The following is a 16360-nucleotide window of genomic DNA, read 5'->3' on the forward strand; positions in this document are numbered from 1 at the left end:
GGAGCGGGCGGCGCAGACGTTGTGCGTCATCACCTGGGCGGGGCGGGCCGGCAGCTGACGCCATCACCCCGGCACCTGCCAACATGGAAGGTGGTGACGGCGGCGTCGCTGTGGCTGGCCAAGGGGTTCTGAGCTCTGGGGCGGCGGCAGCGACAGTCCGGGAGCTTTTGCAGGACGGTAAGGAGTCTGGGTCTCGCTGGGTGGTGGGGCTAGGGGACTGTCCTGCTCTGCACCTGGGCCTGGGTGGTGGACTCAACCCGTCGCTTTGCAGAAAGTTTTCCGGTCTCGACGTGACCACTCCCCCCCGCCCGGCCCCCCTGGCGTCTGGGTGGTATAGCCTCGCAAACCTGTGTTTCCACAGACTTGCTGTCCCCTTCCTTTCCGGGTGTCCAGGGGACTCCTGGTTTGTGGTTGCTTCTCATTTCAACTCTACCCTTCATGAGCCCGAGGTTTCCCTGAAGTCCTGGGACCCTGCCGTACTCCGGTGACCCAGGTTGATTGCTACTGGCTGCTGCCGCAATTCTGGATAAAGGAGGAAGCGTTGGATCCCAGGAAAAGTGAAAGACCTAGAACAGATAGAGGACAGCTTTTAATGTAAGAGGGCCTCCTTTTTAAGTAGTGTCGGAAGCATCCTTTAACAAATTCTTGGATGACACAGGTGGCTCACTTGCAGGCTTGTTTGTTTTTTACAAGGCATTTGTCCATAACCATACACGGGGGAGAGTTCAGAGCATTAGTTAAGGCTGAGATTAACCATATGTATTGAATATAGAAATTCATTGATAGTTTTGGACAGAAGAAAACCCCGGGAAATAAATATAGTGCGTTTGAGAGGCACATTAAATTGCTTTAATTCAGTTAACACGCCGCAAGTTTCTTATTCTTTAGAATAAAATTCAAATGTCTAAGACCCTTCTCATCTGTTCTTAATTTTCTTCCCTAATGGCCTTCACGTTCTACCCTGTATTAAAATAATTTGTATGCTTATCCTCTTCTACAGCATTGTAGAACCACTTTTTATATTCCACGGTGTTAGAAACAGTACCTTTCATACAGTAGGTGCAAAATAAGTATTTTTAATTGAACATCACGATAAGCTAAAGTAGGTTATAAACGAATGAACAGCCTAAATTATTTTCTCTGCGTGTTGTATATTTTATTGTCCTTAATTACTTGTCTTCTGAAAATTTATATACTTTTGTCAAAACTTACTAAGGAGGTGGTTTTCTGAATTAGGATGTGTTAGATTCTCTAGGTTAGGATCTCTGTCCAATACATCATTGTATCTTAAATTCCGTTCAACCATGTTTTGAACTTCTAACATATGTGCAATTCCCCCCCTCAAGCAGCTTACCATTTTAGTAGGGGAAATAGTCTTGTAAAACTATAAAGTTAAGCATTATAATGTAGTGTTTTTAGGGTAGCAGAATTGTGTATAAAGTCAAACAATGCAGAAGAGGAGGATAAGTGGGAGTGGTTAGGGGAGTGTCAGGAAAGGCTTTCTAGATGGAATTGGTTGTGAAGTATAAATAGAACTTCCCCAGGTGAAGAAGTGGAAGAAACAACACATCAGGCATACATATATATTTCAGTAGGATGCATTCTGGAATTGTAATCAGTTTTTAAAGAGTAAATAGTCCTTAATTTTGCCTTCTGTATTGTCCTATTTCTTTTTTCCATCTTCCACAGTGATTATTTTAAATCTTACCCTTTCAAACCTCTTCTTTCAAGTTCAACAAATGTCTTTAAACTTCCCTGAACGAAAGATCATCCATCAGTTGTGAGCTTCCTCCATTTCTTGCCATTAAACCTAACCTTGTAACTGTCCTTTCTTTTCCCCTTGTATTTCCAATTACAGTACAAGTGGAATTTCTGCTTCTGAGGACAGTCCTTCCTCCTGTGCCCTGGATTTTTTTTCCTGTCTCTTCAAAGACCCAGTCACCCTCATTCTATGCCATTGAAATCTCTTTGCCAAGGTCTCTGATTACCTCCTTGTGAATAAATTAAATGGACACTTTGGTCCTATCTTACTTAAACTTTTAAAAAGGGTTTGACTCTTTTCTTTAAATACTTGTTATGTGACTTGTGAGTTCTATGCTTTAAAAAAAATTCTTAATTCTTTAAGGGTTCTTTTTTCCAGGTTCATTTAGTTGCTTGTCTTCTTCAATGTGCTCCTAATTCAGTGGTTCACTCCACCCATTCTCTTCAACATTACTAAAAAATTAAACATTTTCTGTCCATAACAGTGCTTCATTATGTAAAGAATCTGCCAGTGGTAGAGGATAAGATTGATAGGATTGGTGAGCAGATGCATAGTTTGAATAATTTCTGGGGTGTTTCTGATGTGCCTCCTGTAGGAATGAGATAGGTATAAAAGAGAAGCATTATATGACTTTTCTCCTGAAGGACAAGTCCAGTAGCCACTACTCAGCTTTTGCTGTATTTTATCTTTTTAAGGTCTTTGACACTACTTTCTACTCTCTCTAAACCATCCTTTGCCATTCTTCCTTGTTTTTCTTTCTCTTTGCTCCTTAGTCCTTTTGATTGCTTTCATTTTCTCCATCTACTTCCAAATTTTTGGTGTTTTCCTGGCTTCTAACTCAGTCTTCTCCATTTCCCTTTTTTTGTACATTCTAAAATTTATTCTAAACCATCTGGGTTTTTTTTTTCATGGTTTCAGAATTAATATGGATGCATACAAATACACATGATTCTTATTTCTCAGCTATAGAATTATTGTCTACTGGACATTTCTATCTTGGTGAACAGGCATGACTAGTTTTATATACAAAAAGTTAAATATGAACAAATAGTTCAGGTGCTATATGTGAAAAAGTGAAAGTACTTTTTTTTTTTTTACCCCTTGAATCTTCACATTAATTGTATGTGGTTAGATTTGTGCTTGTTTCCCATATAGATTGTGAGTTCCTTGAAGGCAGTAATATGTTCATTTTTATCTTTACACAAAGATGGCTAGTGGTCCAGCTTAATGCACAGCTGAATTCTGTATGTCAGTCACTTGGCCGAGAATCTTGGGAATCATCCTTTTACTTCTTGCTCTACCTAATCACCCGTCTTCAGCTTGTCACTAAGTCTCACACATTATAGTGTCTGAATAGTTGTCAAATTAGTCACTTCATTGATGTTTTTATTGCCATTGTCTTAGGCCTTCATCATGTCTTTTGGGCTGTTAACACAGCATCTTACTGGCCTCTGTAACTCTAATAGAGCATGTGTTACTCATGTAATTAATACATGAGTGAGCTGGTAAACCAGCTTTCTGGTAAAAGAGGGGAAGCCCTGGTTTTGTAGTGTATGCCAATTTCCATGGTATAAATACTCTCACCATGGTCAGTTTTCAGATACCTGTGATGTCTGCTGGCTCACACAATTCCTGAAAATTTAATAATTGGCTCTTAAAGGAGCCAGTCTGAGTCAGCTCCAGTACACTGCTGTGTGACTAATCCCTTTTCAATCACCCTCCATACTGCTGCTGGAAACTAAAACAGAGCTGACAGTGCTCTTTCTTATCTTTTACCTCAATGGGATATGGTCTGAACATTTTAGAGATGTTACCAGTCTTTTTTAACTGCCCCCAACCTTCCTTTGGAACCTTGACTCTCTCATTCTTTCCCACCATGTGCTCGAGACACACTGAAGTCACCATTCCCCTTATTTCTCAAAATACGCTGTGGCATTTGCTGACTCTAAACCGTCACTCTTTATCGGAGTAGCTTTCTCCACTTTGCTGCCTAGCAGGATCCTTAATTCTGAAAACTACTTGGCAAACTGGAAGGAAATGGGGTTCCCAGAATTAAGGCAAAAGTAGCAGGTTTTCTTTGAGAGTAGTCAAGAAAGAGTCTTTGCTTTTTGCAGAATAATACTTCCAACTGAAATATAAAGTCATTCCTTCTACCAGAATCCAACCACGTATCACGCATTGTTCAGACTCTAAGGATGCTGTAGTAAACAAAACAAAGCCCTTGCCCTCATAGAGCATACGTTAGAGTGGAAATAGACAATTGAAGCTTTCTTGTATGGACTCTGTTCTTTTGGCTAATTTTATAATCTCTGTCAGGGTAGTCTTATATCCACTATATGAGTGGAAGACAGCAGTTTTATATCTACACTGAGCTTACTTCTACATAATTATTTTTAACTTCTAATTATTTCCATTTTTGAGTTTCACTACAGAAAGATATCTTCTTAACATCTAGTATCACTTCTTTTTCCTGTTGATGAAGGGTTTGTTTTGAATATAGTCTCTTTTTCCATTTACTTATTTTGCTCATAAATCCTTAATTTCGGTGATACCTGTAAGTTTGTATTTGCCAATTTCTATTAAAATTCCAGATCCACTTTATTATGATAATATTTGTGCATCGACTTAGAGATATCGGAGGCCATAAATATCAAATGTGGTAAATTTTGCTGTTGTCGTTGTTGGTGACCTTGTTTTCTTGCATTAAAGGCTGTAGTTAGTAGTTAATTTTTAATCTTTTACTTCATATTTTCCTTCAAACTCCCTGATAAAAGTTAACTTTTAGCAGTGTAATGTAGTGGTTCAGAGTGTGGGCTGTGCAACTAGACTGCCCGGATACAAATCTGAGACAAGTTGGACAAGTTGCATGCCCCTTCTTTACCTGTCTCTTCGTTTGTGAAATGAGGGAAATGATGGTTCCAACAGGGTTGTGCGAGGATTGAATGAGTTAACATGTTTAAAGTGCTGAGGTCATTGTATGGCACAGTATGCTCTCCACCAGTATTTCCACTCTCTTTTGTTGTTGCTTCCCCCTCCTCATTTACAACAGAAGCGTTTACACCAGTTCTTGGTGTATGTTATCTGTGGGTGTAATTGTTCTGTTGTCTAATATCTGTGCTTTAGTGCGGTATAATTAATAAAGACTTTTCCTTATTTTTTCCCCTAGAGTGTTACAGTGATTTTTTAAATGAAGACTTTGATGTGAAGACTTATACTTCCCAGTCTATTCATCAAGCTGTAATTGCTGAACAACTAGCAAAACTTGCCCAAGGAATCAGTCAGTTGGATAAAGAACTACACTTACAGGTATTTCCAATCTTCTGGATCATTCAGCCAAAAGTGATAATTTACCATTTTGTAATCTTTTTATTATTTAATCTAACTGCATATTTAAATGAACAGATGTATAACGTAACCAGTGTGGCTTCTTTTTTGAAGCATGTGTTTGAAAAGTTTTCTGTAAACTACTTTTTGTTAGTTGAAAAACCAACATATCCCCCTCTGCAAAAGCTTTTGTTCCTACTTTGTTTTCACCACCTTAACTGATGTGCAATGAATATAGGTGGGCAAAAATAGGAAGCATTTGATAAAAATAATAGAAAATGGAATTATGGGAGTAGAACAGTGTGAGTAGGAAAAATTGGGTGTTCACATTGACAGTTCCCACTTTATGAACACAAAGTGTACCATTATGCTGAAATTACAGAAAGGTGATAAATTTCTGGTAGATAAAACACAAAACGGGGAATTAGGAGATAGGTTCTAATCTCAGGAGATAGGTTCCCTTTTATTTTATTATTTTTTTATTTTTTTATTTTTTTTTGATGTTTTTTTTTTTTTTTTTAATTTTTTTTTTCAACGTTTATTTATTTTTGGGACAGAGAGAGACAGAGCATGAACAGGGGAGGGGCAGAGAGAGAGGGAGACACAGAATCGGAAACAGGCTCCAGGCTCTGAGCCATCAGCCCAGAGCCTGACGCGGGGCTCAAACTCACGGACCGCGAGATCGTGACCTGGCTGAAGTCGGACGCTTAACCGACTGCGCCACCCAGGCGCCCCATATAGGTTCCCTTTTAGATCACTTAATGTCTTTGAGTTTTGCTTTAAAAAAATTTTTTTAAATGTTTGTTTATTTTTGAGAGAGAGACACAGAGTGTGAGTTGGGGAGGGGCGCAGAGAGAGAGAGAGAGAGAGACGCAGAATCTGAAGCAGGCTCTAGGCTCTGAGCTCTCAGCACAGAGCCTGACACAGGGCTCTAACCCCATGAGAGATCATGACCTGAGCTGGAGTCAGATGCTCAGCCGACTGAGCTTCCAAGGTGCCCCATGAGTTTTGCTTTTAAAAAGAAAATCTATTAAATGGGTTGGAATGAATAAGGAGGAAGAGATTCTAGTAGATCTTGAAGGTTCCTTTCTCTTTTATAATTCTGTAATTTTTATAGGGGGTTTATGGTATACTGCCTAGTTGTTGGTTTTTGTTTGTTGAGTAGGCTCTTAATAAATATTTAAATGAATGAACAAGTACATGAATAAATGGACTGTTTACCAGGAAACTTAGATCTCGTGTAGCATGAAACACGTTCACTTAAATTTTTTGTGTTGTACTTCATCAATTAAGAGTAGTTAGGACTACTCAGGACTGAGATGACTTTTAAGGTCATTTTAACTTTGATTATATAATTGGAGTTCAAAATTTATTGACAAATATTTATAAAACACTTTTTTTAAACATTTATTCATTTTTGAAAGGCAGAGAGAGACAGAGTGCAAATGGGGGAGGGGCAGAGAGAGAGAGAGAGAGAGAGAGAGAGAGAGGGAGACACAGAAACAGAAGCAGGCTCCAGGCTCTGAGCTATCAGCACAGAGCCTGATTCGGGGCTCAAACTCACAGACCGCGAGATCATGACCTGAGCCAAAGTCGGCCACTTAACCAACTGAGCCACCCGGGCGCCCCTATAAAACACTTTAAATTGTCAGGATTTGCATTAGGCTGTGGAGACAGAAAAGTGAACATATTTTTCAGCTCTCCAAAGACTCACAGACCAGTAGCAGATACAGACAGAAACAATAACAGGCAAATGATGCCTGTTTTGTTTCGAGTAGTACAAAGCTTTCATAAAAGCAGGGGAGAATGCACTTAACTCCGCCTAGAGTTCTCAGGGATGGCTTTTTGTAAGAGCGCCTGAAATTCTTCTTTTTTGTGGTTGGTACTTTCTTTTTTTCCCAAATTTTTATTTAAACTCCAATTAGTTAACATACAGTGTAAAATTAGTTTCAGGTGTAGAATTTAGTGATTCATCAGTTACATACAACACCCAGTGCTCATCACAGGTACACTCATTAATATCCATCACCTGTTTAGCCCATTCCCCCACCCTCTTCCCTTCCAGGAAGGCTCAGTTTTTTCTTTCTAATTAAGAGTCTGTTTCCTGGTTTGCCTCTCTTCCCCCCCTCCCCCCATGTTGATCTGTTTTGTTCCTTAAATTCCACATATGAGGGACATCATATGGTATTTGTCTTTCTCTGACTGACTTGGTTCGCTTGGCATAATACTCTCTGGCTCCATCCACATAGTTGCAAATGGCAAGATTTCATTCTTCTTGTGGCTGAGTAATATGGTTGGTATTTTCTTTGTTCCTTGCATGTAGTACCTTCTCTGCAGGAATCAACAAAAAACTAAAAATGTATTTAACATCTCTTAGAGGGGGCAGGTTACACTGATAGTAGTTTGGGATATGAAGTAGAATACTAGTATGACATCTGAACCTGCTGTAATTGTTTTTCTGCAGAAGCAAAATTGGGATAATTCTAACTAAACCCATAAAAAAATTTAAAATACCACTGAGATGATTAAACTAACAGTAGATGTGGTGAAGTATGTACTCGTTGGGGCTTAGGATAGGACACAGAAACCACTCTAGTTATGTAAAGCAGGAAAATGTTTAATACGGAGAATTAGATGATTATGAAATCAGCCGGTGGACTGAGTTGAAGGATCTACCTTCATAGATGCAATGCAAAGGCCTGGCACTCCCATGCCAGTGCTAAAATTCCACCTGTAGATACCTGGTGATGAAATTTTGGAATGATTGATATGGCTATTCCAAATGTCTCTAAATTCTCAGGTCTCAGGACCTTGCTTATTACTAGCTGAAACAGTAACAGGAAAGTAGCTTTCCTTTCTTTTCTGTCTCCCAGCTCTCTTGGAAATTCATCCAGCTGGCGGCAGAGGAGTTTCTGAAAGTATAGTATTTTTCACACAGGAAAAAGAAGAGCGGAGAATTAAAATTAGTCTTGTTAGGATGGACGACACATTGATGGCCCTATTAGTGGACTGGGGAAAATTCAGACATATTCTGGCAATCTTAAGAGATGTAGGAGACCGAAAGTAATTTCAGAGGCATGTGATAGGAAGGGACATGATAGAAAACAGTGATAACTGAAGCAGGACAAAATGGAGGACAATATAGGGGTTCCAGTGAATGAATTTGTGCTGACTAGGAGCTTCAGTTTACAGCCTTCTTATGGAACTTCTTATTCATTGGAATTGAAAAGGTACAAAATGGTAAGGATTCTTGCATTATTCTAGAGATGAAGGATTTCTTCATGTTTCTAGGAATCTCTTGCATGTGGCTTTTAACTCTTAACCTTTTTGGTTTTTTCATGTGATGGTTCACACTGCCTTAAATTTCATAAAAATATCAGTCATGTGCAAGGAAGAGGATTTTCTGTGACCTTCGGAAACTGAAAGCAGAGAGATGTTCAGGGATAGGTGGGTAGTGACTCCACGTTACCTTTTCCGATTAGAATGTGGTCTTGGGGCACCTGGGTGGCTCAGTCGGTTAAGCGTCCGACTTTAGCTCAGGTCATGATCTTGCGGTCTGTGAGTTCAAGCCCTGTGTCAGGCTCTGTGCTGACAGCTCAGATTCAGATTCTGTGTCTCCCTCTCTCTCTCTGCCCCTTCCTGGCTCGCACTATGTCTTTCTCTGTTTCTTGAAAAGTGAATAAACATTAAAAAAAAAAATTTTTTTTTAAATTAAAAAAAGAATGTGGTCTTGATGCTGAATTAAGTTCAAGAATTAAGAGAACCTTAAAAAAAACAACTGAAACTAAGAGAACCTAATGTTTACAAACATTCTTTACAGGGAAAGCATATAAAAGCATGGCAAGAATAGGTTTTGTTTTGTTTTGTTTTTCAATTTTGGCACAGCTCTATTTGTACTTCCCATTAGGAAAGAAAAGGACTGGTGAAAAGGTTGTGTCTTTTTGGCTTTATATCAAACTGTAAGCATGTTTGTGTGTCTGCTAATAACTCCTTTCAGACACTCCTTTTAATCTGTATTTTATTCTTTTGTGTTAGTGTTTGGGCCTTCCTATATGAAGGGAGACCTTTAATTCTATATTGTGGTTACAAAGAAAAATACCTAATACTTAGAGCAAATTCTTGATTTTCAGGTTGTTGCAAGACATGAAGATTTATTAGCACAAGCAACTGGGATTGAGTCTTTGGAAGGTATGTTTCCATCAAGTACTATAAATTAGATTGAGCTAGACCAGGGGTTAGCAAACTTTTATTGTTAAGGGTCGGATAGTAAATGTTTGAGACTTTGCAGGCCATACCACCTCTGTTGCAGCTACTGAACTCTGCTCTTCCGGAGTGAGAGCAGCCAGATAATATGAAAATGAATGTGGCGTGTTCCAACAAAACTTTAATAAAACTTTGCTGACCTCGGAGCTAAACTGAGTTCAAAACCTTGCTTTGGCACTTAATAAATGTGTGACCATGGACAAGTTATTTCACCTTTGTGTGCTTCACTTTTATCCATAAAGGAGGAGTATTAATATGTACCTACATGGTGTTATTTTGAGGGTGAAGTGAGTTAGAAAAATGCTTAGAACAATTCCTGGCACATATTTAGTGCCTCTCATAAAATTAACAGTTAGAAAATTGTTAATTAACAAAAACATCAATACCACCAGAGTAAGTAATAGTAGAAGTAGGCTTGAATGCTTTCCTTATATTTGGCTTTCTTTGAAACTCTTTTCACTGCAAGCATAATACAATAATAATAACAGGGAATTTTTATTTTTGTAAGTCTTACTATTTTTGATTGGCTAAGTCTTTTGTGAATTTTCCTCCTCTCTTGATTGAATTAAACTACATCTTATAAAAATGGAATTTTCCTTAAATTTGTTTATTTAAGTAATCTCCACATTTAGCATAAAACTCAAACTCACGATCCCAAGATCAAGAGTCCCAGGCGCACAAAGTATGGAATGTTAATAATCATGTTTTACATTGTTACTTGTGATTAGTATTATTAATCATTGCACGTCAAAAGAAAACTAGGTGATTTTCCCTATGTTGATTGAACTCTTGAGGAGGAAGGATATGTTTTTTTGTGATACAATATTTAATGCTTCCCCCAGTGCTGCTTATGAACTCAGAGGTATTACTTACTGTCAGCAGGTACGTTGTTTCCCAGACGTCATGATGAAGAACTTAGTATTTGGGGGATAATAGTTTGTTGTTTGAATATTTAAGATAGATATCAGACTATGTTCTTGGGAAAGCTAAGAAGCTCTAAGTACTGACCACTTACTATTAGAAATTATTTTTAATCTCATTTTAGGTGTTTCTGGAAGCAAGTAAATAATATCCTGTATTAATGGTGATTTTTAAAAAATAAGTGGTAAATGATTTTTTTCATTTGTAAAACCCGTAAGGATGGCATGGTAGTACATTGATTGTGAGTCTATATAGGTGTAGATGAATCCTCGCAGCAGAAGTACTTCTTTTTCTTATATTCTTATATGCATTTTGGTCCATAATGTGCTTGTTTTCCCCAAAAAGCTTTTCAGTGATTATAGCATTTAAAATATACTGTTAGACTGAGTTAGAATGACTGTCCATTAGACGAGTGTTTGAAGTACAAAGGCAGCCTTTTCGGAGTTCCTGTGATAATCTAAGAATCTTCTCCAGATTATTTGAACATAAAACGTCAAAGTCTGAATTAGTGTTCATTTTGGCATGATGTGTATTTCTAAACACTTATTAGAATGTTGAGATGCTGAAAAGTGTGATATGTTTTGGAAAACAAGTGTTATACCAACTTCTACTTCATCTAATTATTCCCCCAAATATTGAAGATTTTTGCCACCTAAGTAGTTTGGAATTACATTTATTGAACCTATTTTATTAAATGTCCCCTCTTATTCATTTTTCATTCATTTAATCATATATTTTTATATTAAACTTTTTTTTTTTTTAACATTCATTTTTTTGAGAGACCAAGACAAAGCACGAGCAGGGGAGGAGCAGAGAGAGAGGGAGACATAGAATCTGAAGCAGGCACTAGGCTCTGAGCTTGACAGCTCAGAACCTGATGCGGGGCTTGAACTCAGAAACCATGAGATGATGACCTGAGCTGAAGTTGGCTGCTTAACCAGCTGAGCCACCCAGGTGCCCCTCATTTATTCATTGAAATATTAGTTGAGAATTTGCTAGGTTCCAGACAGCTCTGACAGAGTCTTTGTTCTTATGGAATTTAGAAGTATATTTAATTAACCCTATTTTATTAAAAAGAGATATCCTCATTCCCTCATTCATTTGTCCACTCAAACAGTAATTTAGAACTTGTTTAGGTACCAGGCACCTGTGAACAACAGACAAAGTCACTGTTCTTATGGGACTTATGTTCTAATGTGGAGAAGCAGACAAAGAAAATAGACAAATTCAGATAATTGTAAGTCCTACAAAGAAAATAAATGGATGACGGTATGGAGGAAGGGGAGTCCCTTATTAGGATGGTCAGGGAAGGCCCTTTTGAGAAGATGATGTTTGAACCGAGCATTGAATGGTAGAAACAATCACCATATAAAAATCTGGGGAGAAGAGTGTTGAAAGTTGAGAGAGGAATAAATGGGAAGGTAGGAATGAGCTTGGGATGTACGAGGGGCAGAGAGAAGGCCCGTATGAGTGGAGTTTAATGAGTGGGGAAGAGAATCGTACATGAGGTTCTTAGAAAGGAATTTTGATTTTCGTTTTAAGTGCAGTAGTAAACCATTGGAGGGTTTTTATTAGGGACATGATGTAATGAGATTAATGCTATAAAAGTTTTCTCTGGTGGTTCTATAGGAAAGTAACAGTAAAATCAGGGGTACCAATTTAGAAGATGCTAGAAGAGTAGAGTTGATGGCACATTGGATTAGAGTGGTAGATGGAAAGACAGGGAAGTGGGTGGGATAAAATGGGGGCAGAGCTGATAGAATTTATTGATGGGAGATGAAAGGGCTGAGGGAAAGAAGTCACCAAGTTTGATTCCTTATTTTTTAGTCTGAAAAATTGGATAGATGATGGTATGGGTAACTGAGCTGGGTTAGAATGGAGAAGATTGTGACTTTGATAGGGTGGGGAGGGCAGAAGTTATCTTGGGCGTCTTAAATTTGACATAAGAAAGTTGAGGGGCCAGGTGTGTGTGTGTGTGTGTATATATACACATCTATGTATATATATGTGTGTGTGTGTATATTTGCATATATATATTTGTGTATGTGTGTATGTATATGCATGTATATATCTATACATATATATGTGTGCACACACACGCAGATAGAAAATCTCTGTAGACATTTGTACATATGTATGCATATGTGTGTATAAAATCGGTATTTTATTGAATAGATAGTATTTAAAACATTGGGGTTGGGTGAATTCCCTAAGAGATACGTAGATAGAGAAGAGAAAATGAGGATTAAATCTTGGAGTAGAACTCAAACAGAGGAGGAGTAGGAGCAGCTAATGTAATAAGAAGAAACCTAGGGAGTGTGATGACTTGGAAGCCTAGAGAAAAGAAATGTTTTAGGGAGGGAGTGGTTTAACTGTGTTGTGAATTTCTGGGGCACCTGGGTGGCTCAGTCGGTTAAGCATCCGACTTTGGCTCAGGTCATGATCTCACTGCTTGTGAGTTCGAGCCCCGCGTTGGGCTCTGTGCTGACAGCTCAGAGCCTGGAACCTGCTTCGGATTCTGTGTCCCGCTCTCTCACTGCCCCTCCCTTGCTCATGCTCTCTCTCTACAATAAATAAAACATTAAAAAAAAAAAACTGTTGTGAATTTCTGAGAATTGGAACAAGATAAAGACAGAACTGACAATAGAATTTGGCATGTTGGAGATTTCTGGTGACCTTGAGAAGATGTGTTTTGGTCGAGTATTATGAAAGTCTGTTGGAGAGTGGGTGGTGGAGAGAATAAGGAAGTGTTGATAACAAGGGCAGCTTATTCCTGGAGGTTTAGGATCAGTAAGACATAAAACCAGCAGAAAAATGAGAATCCTTGGGTCCAGAGGGGATTCTGTTGGACCGAGCCATATTAAAGCATATTTGTATGCTGGTAATGCTTATTCTAGTATTACTTCATCTAATACATGACAGCATTCTGTACCTAAGTTTATTTAGAATATTATGTTTTAAAACTAAACGTAGAAACTGAGTTTTAAAGAATGGAGTTCAAAATAATTAAAACTGTAATATTGAAAAGCTTATTTTTAGGTCCATAAAGTAGTAAAATTTAAAATCCTTCTTCATGAAAATATTTCTACAGTTATGTTAAAAAGTTCTTTATTACTTTGTGTATATTGAGAGTTAAAGGCAATGCTGTCCTTGCTGTCCATGTGTATTATTTATCTAGTTTGTAATTAATTTAACAAATATTGCCATCGGAAGTAGTCTGCATTAGGCTCAGGTCATGCAGTACTGAATGAAAAGTATACTTTCCCTAATGCCCAGGAATTTATAGTTAGAGAGTAAAACATTAAACAGATATACAGCCAGATATATAATTACCTAATGTGATTAGTGCCATGAAGGAAATGTATGCTGTAGAAGAAAATAGCGAGAGAATCTAAGTTAGATGGGGGATCTTTTAGTACTTGTGCCTGTTAGGGCGAGGTTTGACGACAAACAGTAGGTGTTTATCCAGTAGGAACTTGAGGGTGGGGTTGGATGTTGGAGAGAAAGTACACCATTTCCAGATAGTACAGGGCTTTGTAAACCAAGCTGTGGACTTCAGTTTTGACGTGGGAGAAAAGGGGAGACCAAGGAAGAGTTTTAACAGGGAATATTGTATACAATTTGTACCTTTAAAGATCACTTAGTCTTCTTCTTTTGTAGTTATAGATAAAATGCACATTAACACAAAACTTCACCATTTTAAAGTATGTAATTTAGCAGCATTAATTACATTTACGATGTTGTGCAGCCATTACTGTGTAGTTTCAGAACTTTTTCATCACCCCAAGTGGAAAACCCTATGCTCCTTAAACAGTCACTCTGCATTCCTTGTCACACTTATTTAGTGGAACAAGGATTGGAAGGGGGGAATAGTTAGAGGCTTTAACAATAGTACAGGTAAAAGATATTGATTGGTTGCTTAGGTTATGATGGTGGCAGGAAAAATTGAAATTTTTCTGTATGTATGTATGAATTTTTTTCTTTTAATATAATTCTTTTGCCCTATTGGAGCCCTTGGAACTTTGTAAAGTAATGGAAATTATTGTGTTTTCCTAGGCGTTCTTCAGATGATGCAGACAAGAATTGGCGCTTTACAGGGAGCTGTTGATAGGTACTGTTGCTCATTTTGTAAATAAGTGGAAGGGAAAGAAGTTTAACCATTGATATTTGAAGATGATTTTATTGTTACTCCTCTCTTTATTTTTCCTTTAGGATGAAAGCAAAAATTGTGGAGCCGTACAATAAAATAGTAGCCCGTACTGCACAACTTGCAAGACTTCAGGTGGGTTGTCACTTTTCAGTTTTTAGTACTCTGTGTTATTCATTTTGTTTTTATAAGTGAACACATTTCAAGAGAACGAATTCTGAGGAAATAGGGGAATATGAGAGAAAAGGAGGAATACTAAAGAGCTTTAAAATAAGATAGGCAATTAAAAAAAAAAAACTATTCAAGTGAATTATTTTCATTCTTAATACTACAGTGTATAATCATTTACTAATTTATTAATATTCACAACTATTTTTTTCAGTAGAGAGCAGAAAGAAACCCAGCATTTATGCCAAATGAAGGAACCCATACCTATAAGTTGTTCTAATAGGAGTGCTTATGTATTATAGGAGAAATTCAGTTTTGGACCAGAATTTTGTTATTTTTATGGCCATTATTTTTCCAGATATTTTTTTCTTTTTTTTTTTAATGTTTTTTTAACATTTATTTATTTTTGAGACAGGGAGAGACAGAGCATGAACAGGGGAGGGTCAGAGAGAGGGAGACACAGAATCTGAAACAGGCTCCAGGCTCTGAGCTGTCAGCACAGAGCCTGACGCGGGGCTCGAACTCACGGACCACGAGATCATGACCTGAGCCGAAGTCGGCCGCTTAATTGACTGAGCCACCCAGGCGCCCCCCCCCCCCCCCAGATATTTTTTCTATTCCTCCCCTTTCCTTCTGGGATTACAATTACGAATGTATTAGGTATCTTTGGGATGTCTCACAGACAACTGGATTCTCTGTTCATTTTTTTCCAGTCATGTTTACCCCATGTGTTTTGGATAATTTCTATTGCTTTGTCTTCACGTTCACTGATTGTTTCTTCTGTACTGTTTGATCGACCCCTAATCTCATTCAGTGTATTTTTGATTTCAGACATTTTTGTTTTAATCTCAAGAAGTTTGATTTGGATCTTTTCTATACTTTCCATTAATCTGCTTAACCTTTTGGACATATGGAATACTGTTAAAATAACTGTTTTAATGTCTGCTAATTTATAGAATGTGCCAGTCATACACAGTGCAGTTTTAGAAGATTTCTACCACCACAGAAAGATCCCTCCTGTTTGCCATTGTCTTCTTTCATTTGGACTACTGTAATGGAATATCATAGACTGGGTGGTTTATGAACTATAGAAATTTCTTTCTCACAGTTCTAGAGGCTGGACGTCTGACTCAGGGTACCAGGCTGCTCATGTCCTGGACAGGGCCCTCTTTTGGGCTGCAGATAGTCCTTTTCTTTTCTTTTTCTATTTTTTAAATTAAGTCTTTAATTTTAATTTTAGTATAGCTAACATACAGTGTTCTATTGTTTCAGGTGTACAGTTGAGTGATTCAACAATTAAATATGTTACTCTTCATGATTACATAGTCATTTTCTATTGTATCCTCAAATGGCAGACAAGGCTAGAGAGATCTCTGGGGTCCCTTTTATAAGGACACTAATCCCATTCATGAGGGGTTCACTTTCATGACCTAATCACCTCTCAAAGGCCTCACTTGCTAATATTATCACACCGAGGGGTTAGGATTTCAACACATGAATTTTTTTTTTTTATCATTTTGTTTTTTTTCCCTCCCATCATGTTAAGTGTACTCTTTAATCCCCATCACCTATTTCTCCCATCCCCCCACCCACCTCCCCTCTGGTAGCCATCAGTTTGTTCTCTATAGTTAACAGTTATAGTTAGTTCTTGGTTTTCCTCTCTCTCTTTTTTTCCCTTTGCTTGTTTGTTTCTTATATTCCACATATGAGTGAAATCACATGGCATTTGTCTTTCTCTGACTTAGTTCTCTAAACATTATATTCTAGCTCCATCC

At 37.9% G+C, this 16360-nt stretch overlaps 1 protein-coding gene across 1 annotated transcript in view; it reads left to right on the forward strand.

Annotated features, from left to right (window-relative positions):
• Nucleotides 1-59: 59 nt before the first annotated feature.
• The window catches only part of COG5 (component of oligomeric golgi complex 5), a 316096-nt gene continuing 299795 nt past the window's right edge, over nucleotides 60-16360 (forward strand). Inside the window, exons 1-5 of the mRNA XM_043588598.1 lie at nucleotides 60-177; nucleotides 4929-5068; nucleotides 9217-9274; nucleotides 14327-14381; nucleotides 14483-14552. Of these exons, the coding sequence (XP_043444533.1) occupies nucleotides 84-177; nucleotides 4929-5068; nucleotides 9217-9274; nucleotides 14327-14381; nucleotides 14483-14552 (417 nt within the window). The 5' untranslated portion in view covers nucleotides 60-83. The remainder of the gene's footprint in view (nucleotides 178-4928; nucleotides 5069-9216; nucleotides 9275-14326; nucleotides 14382-14482; nucleotides 14553-16360) is intronic.

This window comes from Prionailurus bengalensis, chromosome A2, assembly GCF_016509475.1.
Source record: "Prionailurus bengalensis isolate Pbe53 chromosome A2, Fcat_Pben_1.1_paternal_pri, whole genome shotgun sequence".
Lineage (NCBI taxonomy): Eukaryota > Metazoa > Chordata > Mammalia > Carnivora > Felidae > Prionailurus > Prionailurus bengalensis.